Source organism: Mercenaria mercenaria, chromosome 16 (assembly GCF_021730395.1).
Source record: "Mercenaria mercenaria strain notata chromosome 16, MADL_Memer_1, whole genome shotgun sequence".
Taxonomy (NCBI): Eukaryota; Metazoa; Mollusca; class Bivalvia; order Venerida; family Veneridae; genus Mercenaria; species Mercenaria mercenaria.
Genome location: NC_069376.1, coordinates 40,209,238 through 40,230,664, shown reverse-complemented (window position 1 = coordinate 40,230,664; position 21,427 = coordinate 40,209,238). Strand labels below are relative to the sequence as shown.

The window sequence follows — 21,427 nt, the reverse complement described above, 5'->3', positions numbered from 1 at the left end:
TGACAGCTTTGTTTGTACACGTTTTCAGTGGATTATTATGAATTACTGTGTTAGGCGCTGGTATTATGAAAGATAAGCTTGTAGCCAAAGAGTATACATGTCTACATACTGTGTTATATTCTTTTGAGGTTGTAATCAAAGATTATATCTTTACTGTGCAATTTGCCGATAAAAGTTAAGGTTGGAACCAAAGATTCTATCTTTACTGTGCAAGGTGCCGATTAAAGTTGAGATTATAGCCAAAGATTGTATCTTTACTGCGCAATGTGCCGTTTAAAGTTGAGCTTGTTGCCAAAAATGTATCTTTACTGTGCTTTACTCTGTCCAGTGCCGTTAAAAGTGTAGCTTGTAGCCAAATATTGTATCTTAACTGTGCAAGGTGCCGTTGAAAGTTGAGCCTGTTGCCAAAGATTGCATCTTTACTGTGTAAGGTGCCGTTGTTACGGAAGTTGAGCTTGTAGCCAAATGATATATCTTTTCTGTATTAAGTGATGTTGTTGCGAAAGCTGGACTCGTTAACAAGTGAACAAGGAGTATATCTTTACTTTGTTAGGTTCAGTTGCTACGAAAGTTGAACTTGTAGCCAAAGATTACAGTGCGACGGACACTGTATATACTGTGACTGCTATTGACCCAACAAGCCCCAGTGATCAGATTACATTTTCTATGGTGTCTTGCGAACCAGCCGCGACGTGCAACTTTACAATGACTCCAAGTAAGTTTTATCAAGTTATCCGTATATGTCACAAAATGAGCAATACAAAAGTATAAAAATAGTAAAACATTTGGTAAAGTGATTTAACTTACGGTTGTAATTGATGAATTCCGAACAAGTTTCTTCGTTCTACATAATTGACCATTCTTAAGAATAGTCCTTAAATTTTAATTGAAATTTGCATTTTGATAATAGTCTTTAGTCGGTTGTTCCCATGCGCAGATGACGTACGTGCATTACAAAACAAAGTGAAACACTGGTACCTAAATCAAAACTGTTAAATTACTTCACATGCAAAGTTACGTAATTAAGTATTCTTATCGTCAAGTGACAGTACTTCACATTACCTATTGTTATTGGTGTTGTTGTTAAAGGAAATGGACCCATAATGACAATCGGCAATTTTCGTTTGTTTACGTATTTTTCCGTGCTGACTTTGGCATTCTCCGGTTGATATGGAAAATATCTTTTTGTAATGACCGAGGAATGCTGAAATTGCATTCCATTGCCAGCTTTCATAGCCAATTTTACATTGTAGCCTCCCTTGATTACCTGGCAATTCGTGCATTTTTGGATTGTTTCCCTTAGGCTATACCAAGGATTAACGTATTTCGGTTATCTGCTACCTGGTGAAAATCGATATTCCATTGTTTATTGGAAAGTCAGTCTACCTTTCAAGTGTATCAATTACCGAGAAGGGGAATTTTGGTTAATTTATTTTCAGTTTATTTTGGTTAATAAAATTAATATGTGACAACTTAGAATACGTAGAAGCACGGAAATTGTCGATTGTCATTACGGGTCCAGTTCTTTAATGGCGCTTTTTCGAGACTCCTACAACTGTGTGTTACTGCTGAGTGATAATGCTTATTGTGAATGAAACCTATTGTTATTGACACGTAAAAGAGCTTTACATTACCTGATTTAATTGACGCGTTAAAGAACTTTTTAACTGACGCGTAAAAGAAGTTTGCGTTATTTTCTGTTTCTAGATGGAGACATAGTGAGCAATGTCGACCTACATTCTCATCCCGACGATGTATACATAATGTCGATAAAGGTCGAGGATGAATATAATCAGAACACGTCGCCGGTAGATTTGATTCTTAAACTCAATGGTATGTCGGTTCTTTGTTGTTGTTGTTGTTTGTTTGTTTTTTAATTATTTTGTACAGGTATTTCATTGCCAATGCCAGAGCTTAAACTTGTGGGTTATATTTTGTGTTGTTACTCAGGTAGAGGGAAATGTCGGGCTAGAATGCCAAAAACTAGTGTACACTCCAATATCTCGTTATTACCTTATGGTTCCTGATTACTACTATGTCGATTGTCGGCAACACAGCAGATGTGGAGTGTCGGTGGAACGAAGACCTGACAGCACACCAAACATGTAAAGAAACTGTATGTAGTGTTTTTTTGTGCTCTGTTATGCCGGCTGGCGATGTATGTAGGGCGCCAGAACAACATTTTTACACCAACTTACACGAAATTCAACACAGATCTGTCGAATTAGCAACCTAGATATGTTGGTCTTTTCTTGAAATTTGCCTAGTTATTAGGTTAGCGGGACACAGAATGTGACAACTTAAGAAAAAGCTTTTCTGATGTCGAGCTGCTGTGTCTTAGAACAACTCGACATGGCAAGAATCTCATGCTTACTCATACTTAACCGTAACAAGGCGACATGTCTCTAATTTTACACTATACTTATTCACACAGTTTTAGTATATTGTGCTAGGCAGCTATATGTTGCAGAAGTATGTTTCAGGTTCAGCTGCTTTTATGAAATGGCGAATGCACATCTAAAGAACGTGTATTGTTATAAAACAATAAACTTTATCAAAGCCAAAATTTGTTTTAGTCTAATATCAAATCTTATTTTTATTATTTTTCTATCGTTATGAAATATGTGCTTGTATGAAGAAGGCAAATTTAAGCAATAACTAGTTTGCTCTGTGCTGATAATTTTCAGATTGACGTATCAAACCCCTTTTATAACTGTCGGAAAAATAACCTTTGATTAACCTTTAGCCTGCAGGCGGCAAGTAATCATTCTTATGCGACCAGTGTAGACCAAGATCAGCATGTACGTCCGTGCAGGCTGATCATGGTCTGCACTGTGTAAATTTTCAGTGAACACCCCTTCCAATGATAAATGGTACTGCCCAAATTGAATGATGGACAAGTCTATTCTAGAAATTAGGCAGGGTAAAGGTTAAAAGTAAACATTTCCTTGTCAAATTTGAATAATTGTGCAAAATATTATTCAGAAATAAACACAGTTCCTGTATTTACCAACCTTCCGAAGAAGGACAAAGTCGGAATCTTGGAAAACCAGTATGCCGCCGGCGACACAGTGTTTCAGATGTCCGTGTATGATCCCGACACTACAGATACATTGACGCATTACTGTGTGTTCCCTGGTGACGGAGACCTGTATTTTGAATGTGACCAAGAAAGTAAGGGAGTATACTGAATTGTATTTGTTATCATTTGAGCCACACCATGAGAAAACCAACATAATGCATTTGCGACCAACATGGATCCAGACCAGCCTGCGCATTCGTGCAGTCCGGTCAGGATCCATGCTGTTCGCTAACGGTTTCTCTGATTGCAATAGGCTTTGAAAGCGAACAGCATGGATCCTGACCTGAGTTAGAATTTAAGCCAATTCAGATGAATTTAATGTTGTTGAACCTTTTTCGACAGATAAAGTTAATATCTAATGGTGAAATATTTTAATGAAAGATGCGCAAAGTATGTCTTTAAATAACATATGTAATGAAAGTCAGTGAGCACTTAAACTTCTTGAAAAAAAAAATCTTTTTTGATGACAGTTAACTGATCATGACTGTTGATGACTGATCATTGATGGAACATAGTACTGAATAATTCTTACATGTGATGAAAAACCTGTTTTCGAACTTTTCTGTTAAAGCAATGATCATTTGTGCCCCCCTCCCCTCCCCGTCCCCATGAGTGGTAGGGGCATATAGATTTGCTCTTGTCCGTGTGTCAGACCGTCCTTCCGTCCGTGCGTCCTTCCGAAGTTCGTGACACGCCTAGCTCAAAAAGTATTTGATATAAATAAATGAAACCTTGCATGAGTCTTTATCATGATATGAACTTGCACACCTTCTATTTTTCGTCTGGCTTCGCCCCCTAATTTTAGAGTTATGGCCCCTGAAGTAGTCAAAAATGCACATTTTCACATTGTGACACGCCTAGCTCAAAAAATATTTGATATAGATTCATGAAACCTTGTACGAGTCTTAATCATGATATGAACTTGCGCACCCCCTATTTTTATCTGGGTCCGCCCCCTATTTCTAGAGTTATGGCCCCTGAATTAGTCAAAAATGCACATTTTCACCTTGTGACACGCCTAGCTCAAAACGTGTTTTATATAAATTGATGTAACCTTGCATGAGTCTTTATCATGGTATTAACTTGCGCACCTCCTATTTTTCGTCTGGCTCCGCCCTCTGTTTTTAGAGTTATAGCCCCTTAAATAGTCCAAAATGCACTTTTCACCTTGTGACATGCCTAGCTCAAAACGTATTTGATATAGATTCATGAAACCTTGCATGAGTCTTAATCATGATATGATCTTGCGCACCCCCTATTTCTAGAGTTATGGTCCCTGAAATAGTCAAAAATGCGCATTTCCACCTTGTGACACGCCTAGCTCAAAAAGTATTTGATATAAATTGATGTAACCTTGCATGAATCTTTATCATGATATGAACTTGCGCACCTCCTATTTTTCAGCTGGGTCCACCCCCTATTTCTAGAGTTATGATTTCCCCTTATTTGTGACAAATATAACAGTGTGTGTGTGAGGGGAGGGGGGCACACCCTGTGTCCTACAGACACATTCTAGTTGTAAAGTGGTGCTATGGAGGATATTTGTTTGTTTTGAGTGAATATGGAATATATCTCACTGAGAAGTGAGAAAATTTCAAATATTTTCATGAGCGCTTAGTGTACAAGTAGGTCGGCAAAGCTGTATCATTTACAGTGAGTGATATGCAGTGAGTGTTATAGATTATATCTCACTGATAAAACACAGTATTTCATCAGTTAGCATAAAGATAAAATAAACAGTTTTACTTTAGGCTAACTGATGAAATACTGTGTTTTATCAGTGAGATATAATCCATATCACTCACTGCATATCACTCACTGTAAATGCCGATCTACTTGTACATTGTGTATAAATATTGAATTATTTTCTTAAAACATGATGAAAATTGTAGTCGCACTTTGTTCTTTATAGTATATTTTCCGCTCTGAGATTAAAAGTTATTGCAAAATACATATCTCAACGTAATTAAGCATAAAATTTAAAAGAAAATTTGTTTGTTTTTCGTGAATATAGAATATATCACCTCAAAGTGAGAAAATTTTTACCTTTTCACTCGCGCTACGTGCTCATGAAAATATATACATTTGTTTATTATTGTCTCATCCATTTACATACATTACATGAAACAATACATAAAACATTACATGAAATTGACCAGCAAGAGTTGTAAATGGCCGTTCTAACATAGAACTACAAGAAACATATCACAGAATTTTTTAACATATCACATTTGTCATTTCATCACTTAACCAAAACCACATACTCTATCACAACTGGGAGCATTCCACTGTGGAACAAGGGAGACAATCGTAAACATTTAGATCATGATCCTCATCCCCACTCCAGAAGAAAGTACCACCCTACCGAGAGACTCTATTTAGCTGTGATATAGCCTGTGCAAGACTAGCCACTAGACTGATAAGAAATATATTTCTACATTTTCCCCCTTTTTTGTCGAATTCAATTTCATAGAGACAAAAGCCAGTCTATTTTAGAGATTTTCACAGAGCAATGATGTTAAGGCACTTCCGCAAATTGAAATTAGAAATTTATGTGAAAAATCAGAATCCTTGAAACAGCTTTCGAAATGCAAGGACATAAAATATATATGTCAAAAGTTGAAAAGATATATCTGTAGGTAAACTTGAGAGCATGAAAGCTACGCTGAACCCTATCTCCACAGTGCTTTGGAAGAAAATGAGTGAACATTTTTGGTGCAAAATTTTGGTATCGTATGCAACCTAAATTGCTCTAAAATATTTATTTTCAAATCAAAGAAATGCAAAAATAGTGCACACGAGCATTACTTTTTCAAGAAAATGTCGTTAAACATTCTAATTAATGCACAAAACACGTGCACAGGTTTTCTAAAATATTTCGCCGCCATGTTTATTTCAAGGAATAAAATATATGATTGTTCTTTTACCTCAGATTTCCTTACTGAAATATGTATGTCTCCTTATTCGTGGTTAGAGATATCCATTTAGTATAGTTTTTCACTGTCCGATCTCCTTATCTGTTACGGATCATTCACATTTAAAGAATAAACGCAATGTGTAATGATAGTTTTTTGCTTTCCACACCTCCCTTGGACAAGAAAGCCGTTTCACTTAAAATTTGTAAGCATCCGCTGGCAAAATATTAATGAAAGATCGGTACTTTTTCTAAAATAAAGTTGAATTTCAATCATTTTCAAAAACTGGAAATATTGCACATTGTGTTGAATTTATAAATAAAACAAAAATCCCCAAAGTAAACCATTTTAGAACTTTTCCGGGAACTACACGTTTCAGCCGAACAACGCATTTCAAGATGACACAAAACTGATATCTCTTTGTAAACAATGTCAAAGTTCACCTGAGAAACATTGCTGAAAAAGTAAAAATGCTTACTTGTTTCAGTTTTACGTCCTGTAGAAAACAATCAACTTTCAATTTTAAATGCATGTATGTTCTATAATTATTCCAATATAAATCAAAGCCTTGAGATGCTAGAGTTATTTTCATTTTAAATGCCAATCTATAAATATACATGTATAAGATACAAATACTAATGTGCCTCATATCTAAGATAAACTCTACTTGACCTTACATGAACAGCTGGAAGTCAGTGATGTAACCATTGGCTGTATACCTAATCATTGACAGATCTTATATAATCTAAATGGCCAGTGTGAATGGATAGAGGAAGATTAAGAACTGCTCTTGATCTTTGATAATTCATCCGCATTGTTCATGAATGGGACTACTTTGTGTAGCACATGAACTTGGATGTGATTTGGAATCAAATAAAGATGCTACATGATTGTCAAAAATACACTTAACTTTGGTAGCGGGATAAACCTGCAACCAAAAACCGTCCGATCTTTTCCGTGAGAAATAAAACGAAGCAAATTTAACTATTTGTTTACACTTCAACCATGTGAAATTAAAGGCATGTACTATCACGAGACTCCCGTGCATTTTGAACCTCGTGTTGAATAAACTGAATTTACTTTGAAGTATGGTGTCTCAGTTGAGCCAGTTACTTGTTAATTTCAGAGAACACACATTAAGAAGTGTTTATGAGATTATGCATATGTACGAATATTTACTAGTCTACTTTATATTAACGACGATAGAAAACAAGTGTGCACTCGGCAAATAGCAAGTCTATTATTTTCAGGTGTATACTGAACACTGATCCGAATGTTCGTAATTTTCAGATAAAGAACCTGTTATCATTGGTTTTGTAGACAGTCTTAGTACTGGACCGCTGCTTCCGCTGTCAACATCGCACTAATCACTAACGTAACGTCAGTGTACATTTTTATGCCGGAATTTCAGTACACATCAGTTTAAATCTATGGAAGTGTGAAAAAATATCATTGTTTAACGAAGGACCAAGATACAGAAAAGTTACTGTTGCGATATTGCTGATTTTAATCATCAGGTTTTCGCGCCGGAAGTTCAGCTGATTGCATTTTGTAAAATGTTTCGTGATCTACAATTGTATACAAATTGTATAACCTCCTAACATATTTGGCTGTACATTTTTTCTGCGATTTATTCTCACTGTTTTTAAAAGCATGCTGCATAAATTCTCATATTGTATAAAAAGTCGATAGATCAAAATTGGTTAGTTTACGATGCATGAAACATCTAATAAGGAATCACTATAAACATCGAACTTGTCCCGGAGCAGTATGCGGAAATACTGTGGCCAAATGTTTCAAGATTGTCTGAAAATATTTGCATATATCATGATAAAGCAAACATTTCGATTGTTTTTATAATTTATAAATATACAATCACGTATGTGTAAGAAAGTTACGTTAAGTAATTTCGGTAGTTACCGCAGGAAGTGCCGAAAATTCCATTTAATCCACCAAATTTTCTGTGAGTTAAGCAGCGCGTAAAGTACATAAATTCCACTATAATAAATTAAACCTTTCTTATACCTACACAATCCTTGAAAAGAATTTTGGATCGTTGCCAAATCTTGTTCACAATAAGTCTGAGGCTTCTCTTACAATTTTAGGCAGTTTTGTACACCATACGTAGAAAAAATCATTGTCCGCACTTTGCACTACTTTATGTATGCTGAAAATAGCGATATGTACAGATTTATTTTCGTTTTAATACATGAGATGGTCAGATTTGAAAACAGATTTTGTACTAAGTTTAGTTCTATTCAGAAAGACAATTCTCCTATGCACTTAGTGACTAATTGAAACTTTGAACTAACTTTTGCCATTCATGAATTTTTAATAAAGTATTTTGAAAGGATTTATAAATCTAACCAAAAATTTGGTACAGGTAAAATATCTTCTTTGTTTATTTCCAAATTTTAGTTTTTACTTTTTATACAGCTACTTTTAGTTCAGGTCTTGCAAAGTGAGCTGTTTTTGTACTCTGGAACAGCTGCACTTGAAAGCTTTTGTTCACATTATTTTCACACCTCAAATGAAGGTCACCCTAAATTCAAGATGGCGTAAGTACCTTAAAATTATGATATTGGACATAGGACATAGACTGGCTCAGTTCACTATATATTCAATCATAAAAATGTAAAAAGATATCATAGTCTAGGATCTAGTCTAAGCCTGTGCTTAACCCTTACCCTGCTATATTTCTATAATGGACTGGTCCATCTTTCAATTTGGACAGTACCATTTATCATTTGAAGGGGTGTTTACTGAAAATTTACAGACTGAATAGCGAACAGTGCAGACCATGATCGGACTGCACGGATGTGCAGGCTGATCTTGGTCTGCACTGGTTGCAAAGACAGAATCACTTGCCGCCAGCATGCTAAGGGTTAAGATCAAGCATCAATGAACTTTCACTATGCTATTTACATTTATACAATTAAAAGTTAAAATATCTTTGCTAATCATAGTCTAAAATCTGCCATAAGAGTAGAAGCTATTAAGATACTGAAAGTTGTATTAGGGTACTAATGCACTTCAAAATAAGAAATGGAGCTAAAATAATGAATCTACATATGATCAGATAATCTGTAGCTGGATTAGCAAAAATATTTTACATGTATACACATAGATAATTGTCCCCTTACAACATGACAGAAGGCCATCACAAATATTTGAAATTTTCTCACTTCTCAGTGAGATATATTCCATATTCACTCAAAACAAACAAATATCCTTTATATATCTAGTTTATTGTCGAAACATATTTCATTGCGTCTTATGATAATTATGATAACACACGTGCAGAGCAATAACTTAAGAGTCAGTACCGCTGGTAAGAATAAGATAAGTTCATTGTACATGTGGGGACTGATGGTTTAGAGAGATATGTCTGCTACAAAAAATCTTAAAATGAATAAAAAAAATCTGCCCTTATAGAGAAGTGTTCGCTCTTCAGAGAAGTCGCTCTTGAGATGTGTCACTTTTCAGAGGTATGGCTTTTCAGACGTGTCACTCTCCAGAGGTGTCACTTGTCAGGGTGTCGCTCTTAAGAGATGTCAGTCTTTGGGGATGTCGTTTTCCAGAGGTGTCACTTGTCAGGGTGTCGCAGTCTTTGGGGATGTCGCTCTTCAGAGGTGTCAGTCTTGTCGGAGGTGACATTTGTAAGATGTATCTCCCTTCAGAGGTGTCACCCTTTAGAGGTGTCATTTTTCAAAGGTGTCGTTAACAGAAGTTATACAATATCATAATGCATGCATACTAAGTATACATTTATACTCATTTAAAAGCAACAAATGAGTTGATCCACGAGTTATAAAAACGTGCAATCCCCACCCCAACCCCAAACCTGTAACCCCCAAGCAATACCACAAAAAGTTTATCAAGATTCAGTATCATAAGACCATGTGCAATGATTTAACATAATTGAGCCGCGCCATGAGAAAACCAACATCCGTGCAGTCTGGTCAGGATCCATGCTGGTCGCTTTCAAAGCCTATTGCGATTAGAATCAAAGCGCTGAAAGCACAGACAGATTGAAACCTTTTGATGTGCAGTCTGACAAAATACATGTTGTTCTGGTAAGAAGTATGTATGTAGCCTTCAGTTTCACAGGAGCTGGTATTAAAGGCATGAAGGTAGTTATTCTACCGTGGTCTACTCGAATGTAGTCGATATAAATATATAGTGTAATTTTCCCGGCTAGTAAAGGCCGTTTTCATGTCAAATATCAGCTTTATTAATGTTGGATTGTAAAGAAGAATGTCTGCTGATGTTTTTAAGCTTCGTTATATACTTCAAAAAATTAGTCGAAGCTCATTGGTAAAATGAAAGTAAAAGTATGTATTTCCTGATGTCTACCTATACAATATTAGCGTTTCCATCGCGTGTATCAGTCACATGACCATGGCTTCACTCCCATAAGTAGTCATGTGCATCTCCTCAGATATTTTTCTACACAAACAGCTAGGTTTAACATGTAATAAAAAGGTACAATAATCCCCGAAATCGATCTAGAATCTGAGCAGACAATTTAATTAGAAGGTCCGTGCGCCCTGTACCATGAGAATAATGGAGGATAGGTCAACGCAGCTTAAACAAAGGCACTGGTAACGGACTCGCTTTGGTATGACTTAATCAGTAGCAGACGATGTTTTCCAAACCATTTATTCAACAGTAACTACAAAATCAAATCATTGTGTACATAAATGCGCTCCCGGTGTTCCCAAACTTTATCATTTAAAGGTGGATAATCAGATTTTGGCCATGTAACGGATTTGTTCGAAACTTTAGCATCTGATCATTTACACTCATTTATGTTCACTTAACACTTAATACAAATTATATTTTCACTGGAGGTATTTTTAAAATTTCATTTTCCTATCCTGGTTGCCCAACCAAGATAGAGTTATTTTATCATAAGTATAAATTTGATAAACATACTTTGCCTAAGGAAATGTATAAATATTAGACATATTGTAATATATTTGTAAAATATTTGCATTAAAAAATATGTATTTAGATGGAATTCATTAGAAACGCAAGTTTGAAAAATTATTATTACCTCCCTTTGCCTATCTTGGTTGCGCAACCAAGACAGATTGGAAATAAATGAATTCAGAAGCTACACACAGCTTTAAAACTTGAATTTTGGTTCAGATTGTTTAATAGTTGATATGTCTATCAAATGCAAATGTAAAACTAGACATTGTATCGAAATAAAAAGAAATACCCTGCTTTTTATATACTTTCATATTAAAGGGGAGTAATTACAAAATTTTATAAAAATAATAAAATATACATTTCAAATAGGAATCTAACTCTATGTAATCGGTCTTTTTGTTCCTTAAATAATTCTCTACCAGAATATACAAAAAGTAAAAAATGTCATTAAATGTTGTTTAAATGTGATTGACCACCTTTAAGAAAGCTAAAACAAACAAAAGGGCCATTATGGTCCTAATGCTCACCAGGGTATCAGACGCTATTCTCTTGGTAATCAGATCTCCAACAGTTCAACTCCAGTATTGTGTCAAGTTTTTTTTCTAATTATAAGTTGAAGGAAATTTCCAAGAATTGCTAAATTGTGGTGATAAATCAGTAAATCAAAAGGACTATCAAGCGTGGAAACACTTGAAGATCTATGTACCCCAAAACCCTGCTGTTTCGACTTCCGTAAAGTTTTCAGAAAAGAAAAGAACTACATTTATACACATTTTAAAGACTCTGAAGTTTTCACTCTGTTTTATTACCGTTTCGGCTTAATGGCCTTAATTTCGAGTTTTCTACATTATGGCGTTCTTTCAATTCAACAACACTTTTAATACAAATCCGGAACAGGCGTAACGTTGTTACACGTCTACGTCAAGTCCGCTTAAATCCTGACACATTCACGATTTACAAGGAATGATAAATTTTAACTTACAGCGAGGTCTAAGTAATCATTACATATTGAATCAGCAGAAGCAGCACTATTGCATGCAGAACGTATCAGTTCGACAGAGTTCAGTCATTTGTGTTTAATAAGGGTCCTTCCGCCCGTGTAAGGGCACAGTATTGCATTTAAGCTATGTAGAGTATAGACCCCATCAGTTCGACAGATTTGTTTGTTTTGGGTTTAACGCCATTTTTCAACAGTATTTCAGTTATGTAACGGCGGGCAGTTAACCTAACCAGTTTTCCTGGATTCTGTACCAGTACAAACCTGTTCTCCGCTTCCCCACATGAATCAGAGGTGGAGGACTAATGATGTCAGGCACAATGTCGTTTATTAAATAGTCACGGAGAACATACGCCCCGCCCGAGGATCGAACTCACGACCCCGCGATCCGTAGACCAACGTTCTTACCTGCTGAGCTAAGCGGGCAGAGTTCGACAAAGTTCAGTTATTTAAGTTTAATTACGGTCCATCCGCCCTTTCAGACACAATGAAACATATAAATGCCACGTAGAGTATAGACTGCGAACATGCCCCTTTTCATGTTCTTAAGGTATGTTTTGGTTCTAATGTAGGGGTATTGATTACCACTCTGCAATTTCCAGAGAGTTTCGGCCAGTAAGCATGAATTTAGAAGCCAAATTGAGACTGTAAGTACAGCGGCCAATGAGACCTAAACGTACTCCAGTCAGGATGTTACAGTCTGTCTTTTTTTTTTTTTTTTTTTTAAATGCAAGCACTCAGAGTTCGACAGAGAGGAAAAGTTGCTATATATACTACAACTATATTTACATAAAAAAAGAAAAACTTAAACAAAAATTTTGACTCAATTTCACACCAATCGTCAAAAAAAAAAAAAAAAAAAAAAAATTAAAAGATAAAATTAAATATAGAAAATAAAAAATATGAATCGATCTTTACTAAAGCTGTACAAAAATAGGAAAACTTGAGAAATAAAGGGAAGTAATTCAGAACGCTAATCTATTTTTAGAAAACTCCTACGCAGTGATCTCCTTTGCCACTTTAAGCACTGCGTAGAAGTCGGGACAGGTAGGGAGAATCGCATGTATAATTGTACATACAAGTACAAATAATGAGTTTTATTGCTGACTAGTGCAATATGTAATAAAGACTATATATAAGTTAGAGAAATCTTTGTAATTTACGTTTTCGAACTATATTTTTATCGCTATATTTTCATGCGCTTCGGACACATCATGTTTTAAAGCCCTCACTTTTCAAATTAGTCATGATGGGTCAACATACCTAAAAACATATTTCCTCATGCGAAATGGCGCATTCTTCAACCTTATTGTATTTACATATGTATGAAAATATCAACGGACTGTAGATCAATGTTTAGAGAATAGAATATCAATAGAAGTATATATCTGTCGATTAGCCTGAAAACCAGGTAAAAAGCCTAACGGCGGATTAATCGGCCTTTCAGTGAAAACTGTCAGTATGATATTCTTGCAAGTTTTGAAATACGGTAATTATAGGTCTCAACCGCTTCGCGGTTTCAACCTAAAAACCGTAAGCGAAGAGTATGGATCCTGTCCAGACTGCGCGGATGCGCAGGCTGGTCTGGATCCATGCTGGTCGCAAATGCACTATGTTGGTTTTCTCATGGTGCGGCTCATATACAATGTTTCAGTTATAACACAATAAAAGTGTATAGGCATGCAGTATTGGAGACTTGTCATCGATCATATAGTTCATTTAATGTCGAAAGGATCGATTCTAGTTCATAGATTATTTTCTTTCAATCAGCTGGAGAGATCAAGACCAAAGTTGACGTCGACTTTGAAGCCATGAATCCATACGAGTTCTTTGTACAGGTACATGTTAACGATGGCTACGCTGACTCGGAGGTGCAGGATATTGTACTACGAGTAAACGATGAAAATGAACAACCATCATTTGACAGGCCTACCTGGACGATCTCAAATCCCGACGAGGGCGGTGTAAGTACCTCATGTTGAATATATAGATCTAAGATGTGGCCGACGTACACTCTTTGTCATTTGTAAAAATCTAGGCAATTAAAGTTTGTTAGAGGTATTTATGTGTTCTGTCTTTAGTATGGAACAGAGATAGACTTTCCAGTAGTGTTATTACTAGAGCGACGCAGCGGGGCGCCTCACCTGCCCTTCCTTTTAAACTGCCGCCACGCTGCCCTTTAAATATGCCCTCCTACCTTTGGTCTTTTGCTAAATGCCGCCCTTTAATCCGTAGACATGCCTTGCCGATTTTTGATCGGCAATCTAGATTGACTCCAGATTTTCATGTGTTCATATATCAGGTTTTCTTTTGTTGTGTATTCAGAATGAAATAGAGATACGTAGGCTGTTGTTAGGATTTTTATTTTTTTCTGTTTTCAGAATGAGACTGATATATATAGATCTTCAGCTTCGTTCGTTGTGTTTTCAGTATGGATTAGATATAGACTATCGAGATTTTCATTCGTTCTGTTTTCAGTAGCGAATAGAGAACTGAGATAGACTGTATTTATTTGAATATGTTTCGTTTTTATACGCCCGAAGGGATGTATTATGTAATGACGCCGGTGTCCGTCCGTCTGTCCGTCCGTTAGCAATTTCGTGTCCGCTCTGTAACTCTTGAACCCCTTGAAGGATTTCAAAGAAACTTGACACAAATATTTACCGACGCGCAGAAGTGCATGTTGGCTCGCTTCAAGGTCAATGCCACACTTAGGGGTCAAAGGTCATACCTTCGGGCGTATATTGCTCCGCATTGCGGTGCTCTTGTTTATCATGGAATAGAAACGAACTATCCAATTTTTCATTCATTCTGTTTTCAGCATGAAAATACATTGTCAGGATTTTCTTTTTTTTTCTGTTTCCAGTACGGAACAGAAATACGTTGTCCATATTTTTGTGTGTTCTGTTTTCTACAGATATTGACTGTCCAGATTTTCATGTGATCCGTTTCCGTCATGAAACAGAGAAAGTATTCTAGATTTTTGTACTGTTTTCAGCATGGAACAGTGATATCCTGTCCAGACTTTGCTAATGAAATTACTGACGATGACAACTACGAAGATTATACATATACAATGGACTGCCCAGGCGGTGGTGGAGTATTTGTCATGGACAAAAAAACTGCCTGTGTCACGGTATAAGCTCAGAAAATTCCGAATTCTTTATAATCAAACATACGATATATAAATAATGTTGAGTAATATTCAGCATCATTGTTAAAGGCGTACGCTAGAATTCCCTGTATATGAGATGGGCGAAAATTTTCCCAATAACAGAATTTCTTTAAACTTTAGATATTGAAGGACAATCATCTAAGAAACATAAAAATGCAATAAAAATCATAGGTCACCGATATCGAAAAAGAGTTATCTGCCCTTGAAAACGTCATTTTTGGGGGAAATGCGGTTTTCAAGGGCAGATAACTCTTTTTCGATACCGGTGACCTATGATTTTTATTGCATTTTTTTGTTTCTTAGATGATTGTCCTTCAATATCCAAAGTTTGAAGAAATTCCGTTATTGGGAAAATTTTCGCACCAAATTCTAGCATACGTCCTTAAGTTAATGTTTCCCGTAACGACAATCGGCAGTTTTTGTGCGATTCTCGTCCGTTTGTATCTTTGTTGTTGTTGTTGTTGTTATTTTTGTGGACATTTTTGACACTAAATGTAACTCGCAGTACAAGTAATGGTTTCCATAACAACTGGAGAGCACCGAGAAAACGTAATCGAACAGAAACTTACGATTGCCATTGCGGATTCTCTACAAATGCATGCCTCGGAATGATGAAGAATATTATAATGTGACACTTGCAATGATGTAGAATTGTTATAACGTGACGCCTCGGAATGACGTAGGTATTATAATGTGACACCTAGGAATTATGTGAAATATTATAACCTGATACCTCGGAATGACGTAAATACTGTAACCTTATATCTCGAAATGACGTAAATATTATAACGTGATATCTCGGAATGACGTACATATGTAGATATTGTCACCTGATACAATGGAATGACGTAACTATTGTGACTTGATACCTCGGAATGACGTCAATATTATAATGTGACGCCTCGGAATGATGTAACTATTATAATGTGATACCTAGGAATGATGTAAATATTATAACCCGATACCTAGGAATGACGTAAATATTATAACATGATACCTTGGAATGACGAAGATATTGTCACCTGATACAATGGAATGACGTAGATATTGTAACTTGAAACCTCCGAATGACATAAATATTATAATGTAACTCTTAGGCACGTTGTAAAATATTATAACGTGATACATCGGAATGACGTAAGTATTGTAACCTGATACCACGGAATGACATAAATATTATCTTATGACGTCTCGGAATGACGTAAATATTATAATGTGACGCCTCGGAATGACGTAAATATTATAACCTGATACCTAGGAATGACGCAAATATTATAACCTGATACCTCTGAATGACGTAACTGTTATAATGTGACACCTTGGAATGATGTGAACATTATATTGTGATGTCTTTGATGACGTAAAATATTATTTCACAGATGTTGAAGGAGTGGGATCTGGATGACGCGTCAAAGCGACTAGGTGTGGAAACAATTTCGTGCACAGTGACAGCCACAGATAAAGGAGGCCTTACGACAACAACTACGGTAATCTGAAACAGGAAACTTGGTCACAATGTTTGTTTTAATAACTGAGCCGCACCATGAGAAAAGCAACATAGTGCATTTGCGACCAGCATAGATCCAGACCAGCTTGCGCATCCGCGCAGTCTGGTCAGGATCCATGCTGTTCGCTTTCAAAGCCTATTGCAATTAGAGAAACCGTTAGCAAACAGCATGGATCCTGACCAGTCTGCGCGGATGCGCAGGCTGGTCTGGATCCATGCTGATCGCAATTGCACTACATTGGTTTTCTCATGGCGCGGCTCATATGACAAAAAGGCCGAGATTGAAATTGGTTTGGTTATGCTTAAAACTGCACACAGATCAATAGGTCAAATGTTAACACTGTAGAGGTCAGCTTGTTCTATATGAGTCCTGGTCGGAAAGTTTATCTATGCGGAATTTAGGCAAATCTAGGTTTATCTTGACGTAAAAACTAAGTTGGTTAGGTAAATCATATACAGCCTTTATCAACACTATAGAGGTAATATAGCTTTAAGATTTGCTTAAAACTATGTCAGTATGTTTTTATGAACTCTTTTTAATCCCCCGCCACGAGTGGTGGGGGTTATAGGAATGGTATCCGTCCGTCTTTCGTGTCCGCTTCATATCTCCTAAATCCCTGGAAGGATTTTCATGAAACTTGGGTCAAATGATCACCTCGTCAAGACAATGTGCAGAAGTCATGAGTCAGCCATGTCGGCTCAAGGTCAAGGGCACAACTCGAGGTCAAAGGTTTTAGCCCTCCATTTCGTGTCCGCTCTGTCTCTCCTAAACCCTTGAAGGAATTTTATAAAACTTTGGTCAAATGATCACCTCATCAAGACATGTGCAGAACCCATGAGTCAGCCATACCAGCACAACGTCAAGGTAACAACTTCGGGTCAAATGTTTGAGCCTTCCATTTCGTGTCCGCTCTGTATCTCCTAAACCCCTTGAAGGATTTTCATCAAACTTGCGTCAAATAATCACCTCATCAAAGCAAAGTGCAGAACTTATGAGTCAGCCATGCCAGCTCAAGGTCAAGGTCACAACTTAGGGTCAAAGGTTTGAGCCTTCCATTTTGTGTCCTAAACCCCTTGAAGGATTTTTATCAAACTTAGGTCAAATGATCACTTCACCAAGAACTCATGAGTCAGCCATGTCAACTCAAGGTCAAAGGTTTGAGCTCTGCATCTCCTAAACCCCTTGAAGGATTTTCATGAAACTTTGGTCAAATGATCACCTCATCAAGACGATGTGCAGAATTCATGAGTCAGCCATCTTAGTTCAAGGTCACAGCTCAAAGTCAAAGGTTTACCCTTTCTCTATCCATAACAGTGGCGCCGGATTTAGCTGTCTTTCAGACTGCCTTGTTTTTAAAGGCATGCTACTAGTTCTAGTTCATGTTAAATTCCGATTAATGTGAACACGTTAAGAATGTGCGTTTAAGTGAAATCCATGTAAAAATACGTAATAGGTCATCTTGCTTTAGAATCGAGATCATTAGGTCAAATCTTAGGAAACACCTTTTAACATTCCAGAGGTCAAATGTTTATCTGATAAACATGAAATCTGGCCAGAATGTTTCGTCTTTCTAGGCCCTTGGTCAGGTTCAAATCGGGTCATCTGGGGTTCCCAGGTGAGCGGTACGGTCCCTTATGACTCTTACATGTTTTATTAGTATGATTCAAGAGCGTATTTGTGATATGACTAAGCTTTTATTTAAATATGTGCCACTTTCGTAATTTGTGTGATTTTCCTTGTCTTTGTGTATATGAGCCGCGCCATGGGAAAACCAACATAGTGGCTTTGCGACCAGCATGAATCCAGACTAGCCTGTGCATCCGCGCAGTCTGGTCAGGATTCATGCTGTTTGCTTTCAAAGCCTATTGGAATTAGAAAAACTGTCAGCGAGCAGCATGGATCCTGACCAGACTGCGCGAATGCGCAGGCTGGTCTGGATCCATGCTGGTCGCAAATGCACTATGTTGGTTTTCTCATGGTGTGGCTCATATATAGCCACATATTTTCCAATGACCAACAGTGTAAATAAGAGTACCGCCGACTTAATTTTTCTGAAAGCTTATCTTGTGAATATTTAATATTTTTTCTTCAGCTGAACATAGAAATCAATGAATCAAACGATAATAAGCCCTATCTAGACCAGACGTCATATATTTTCTGCGCAACCGTCGGAACTACATCCGGCACTCTTGGGCAGGTTACTGTCGACGATAACGACGTGCTACCTGAGCACAGAATACATGATTATGAACTTATAGGTAATTCGGCAGTATTTCAAGTGTTAGATTCATTCTTGGTCATAAAAGTTTCTATAGAATGATATATATGTATGCACTATATCTTTTGGAAAATATATAGCCGCAATTAAAATCAGTTAGGCTACAACCGTATTTATTCACTATTCTAACATAAGATTTTCTTTTATATAAACAAAGAAGGATTTACCGTGTATTGTCTTGTCGATTAGAACACATTTTGCAAAATGACCTACCTTTTGGCTATTCTGGTTTACTCCCTCGTATTTAAAACCGCATTTTATTCCAGATTAGTATCCCTTCTTGGTGTTATTCGAACGTTTTAAAATGGAAATAGATTTTAGTTTTGCGTCCTTCGTTGGCAAATAAAACACGTTTCTTCTTTCAGATGCGTCGTAATTAATTACTCCGAACTTCGTGGTTTGATTACTACGCATCCGAACTCAAACCCGTGGTTTATTGCCAACAAAGCACGCAAAACTAAAATATATTTCCCAAGTGTATTTAAAAAAATAGTTTGTACAATAACTTTCTGTGTGTACTTATTGCTCTATAATGCTTATAATTGAACGTCCCAGGGTTAAGGGCCTCAACTTATGATCATAAATGTTTGGTGTTTAGACCAATTTATTGAACCATTATGAAAATCGTTCATAAGAAATTTTCAAAACTGCGATTTGTTCGACCAATTTTTGTAAGAAATTTTTATTGAAATTATGTGGTGTTGGAAATAATTTTGTTCTGTAGTGAAAAATGTCTGTAAGTGGTAGATATCACAGTCCAGTTAATATGATTGTAAAATTGTTAAGCTCGATAGATAAATGAGCCGTGCCATGAGAAAACCAACATAGTGGGTGTGCGACCAGCATGGATCCAGACCAGCCTGCGCATCCGCGCAGTCTGGTCAGGATCCATGCTGTTCGCTTTTAAAGCCTACTGCAATTAGAGAAACCATTAGCGAACAGCATGGATCCTGACCAGACTGCGCGGATGCGCAGGCTGGTCTGGATCCATGCTGGTCGCAAACACACTATGTTGATTTTCTCATGGCATGGCTCAAAAGAAAACTGGTATTACCATTATTTAAAATCATTAACATATGGCAAACAACAACTTAAGAAAAAAAATGTAAAGGAAAGGTTAAAAACTAAAGTTAGTACGTACTACCGTTGACCGGAAAAAAATGAGAGTAACAAAATTAACTTACCGTTAACACGATCTATTTCAGGAACTGGTCCTTTTGCTTACGATGGAAATGGTGGCTTTACATACGGTGACGTCAGTAGTTACCCACTAGGCACAACCTTTTCGAGCACTCTTAGAGTGTATGGTACGGAATCTTCTTTCAGATTTAAGATAGACAGTTTAAATAACATTAATTATAGCCTTTTCTGTATAAATGAAATTTAGGGTGCACTAAAAGGTGTTTTTGTATATGCAGCACAAAACCGTTGCACAGCGTAATGTAAAGAGCTGTTGAAAAGTAGACAATCACTCAGTATTTTCTCTCTTGGTTCCTTACCTAATAATATTGTCATACACCAGTTCCTTTGAATGTACCTTCGTCAAAAATGACAATGACTAGCTCTAACATTTCTGTACAATCTGATGTAACAAATGATCTACATAATAGTATATATATATTTACGTTTTGATGTATTTTCTAGACCAAGATAACCCAGAGAACTATGACGAATCTCAGGTATGTGTGATGGTATGTGAACCACCAGCAGCCGCTGCAGCAGCTGCAGCAGCAGCAGCTAGTTCCAGCTCATCCTCCTCTTCTACCTCAGATCTTCTCATGTGGCTCATACCCGCCATCCTCCTGGGCCTGCTTGCGCTGGGCCTAGCTGCATTCTTATTGAGAAGATTCTGTTGTGCTGGGGGTGGAAGGTAAGGTTCATTATTATATCGGAGTGTTATCAAATAATTAGCAGATTTTTGTGCCCCCTTCCCCATTCCCCTCCCTTCAATTTGCATTTAAAGTTGTTAATGTTCGTTCGTCCAAATTTCTGCCTTGAATATCTCGTCTATCATTACCGGACTTCATTCTGGAAATGTTTTAGCTACCCTTGAGTGATTTAGGAAGTTATGTAATCTTGCAAGGTTTCAGTATTTCTTTATTGTTTTCGGGAAAATATAGGGTATACCCTTTAACGTTTTGAGGAAGTCATAGAGCTGAAATGTTTTAGCTGTTTCTAGAAGTGTGAGATGCGTAAGATGCAACGTATTCAAAACGTGTGCAAAACTTGTCCTTAACAGGAGGAAATTTGACTGTTCTATTCAAGCATTGTACCACTTACATTGGTTGCCGGTGAAAGCAAGAATTGGGTTCAAGATACTTTCATGTATAGCTGTCACACAGGCAGAGCGCCTCTGTACTTAACGGAATTGCTTACAGGGTATATTCTTAGTTGACAAGGTTTGAATTCGTCTGAAAATTCTGAATGTCGTTATGTTGTTCCATACAACAAGTGCAAAACATTCAATGATAGAAGTTTCCGTACTACTGGTCCAAAATTTTGGAATGAACTCCCGTTAGAACTACGCAAAAGTA

At 36.8% G+C, this 21,427-nt stretch overlaps 1 protein-coding gene across 1 annotated transcript; it reads left to right on the top strand.

Moving 5' to 3' along the window:
* Window positions 1-65: 65 nt before the first annotated feature.
* On the top strand, window positions 66-20,767 carry LOC128549313 (desmocollin-2-like). The gene is made up of 10 exons (XM_053525893.1): window positions 66-174; window positions 554-715; window positions 1,708-1,833; window positions 2,986-3,174; window positions 13,703-13,896; window positions 14,931-15,068; window positions 16,487-16,594; window positions 18,708-18,873; window positions 20,099-20,200; window positions 20,538-20,767. The coding sequence occupies exons 1-10, from the start codon at window positions 66-68 to the stop codon at window positions 20,765-20,767; spliced, it is 1,524 nt and encodes a 507-aa protein (XP_053381868.1).
* Window positions 20,768-21,427: the final 660 nt, after the last annotated feature.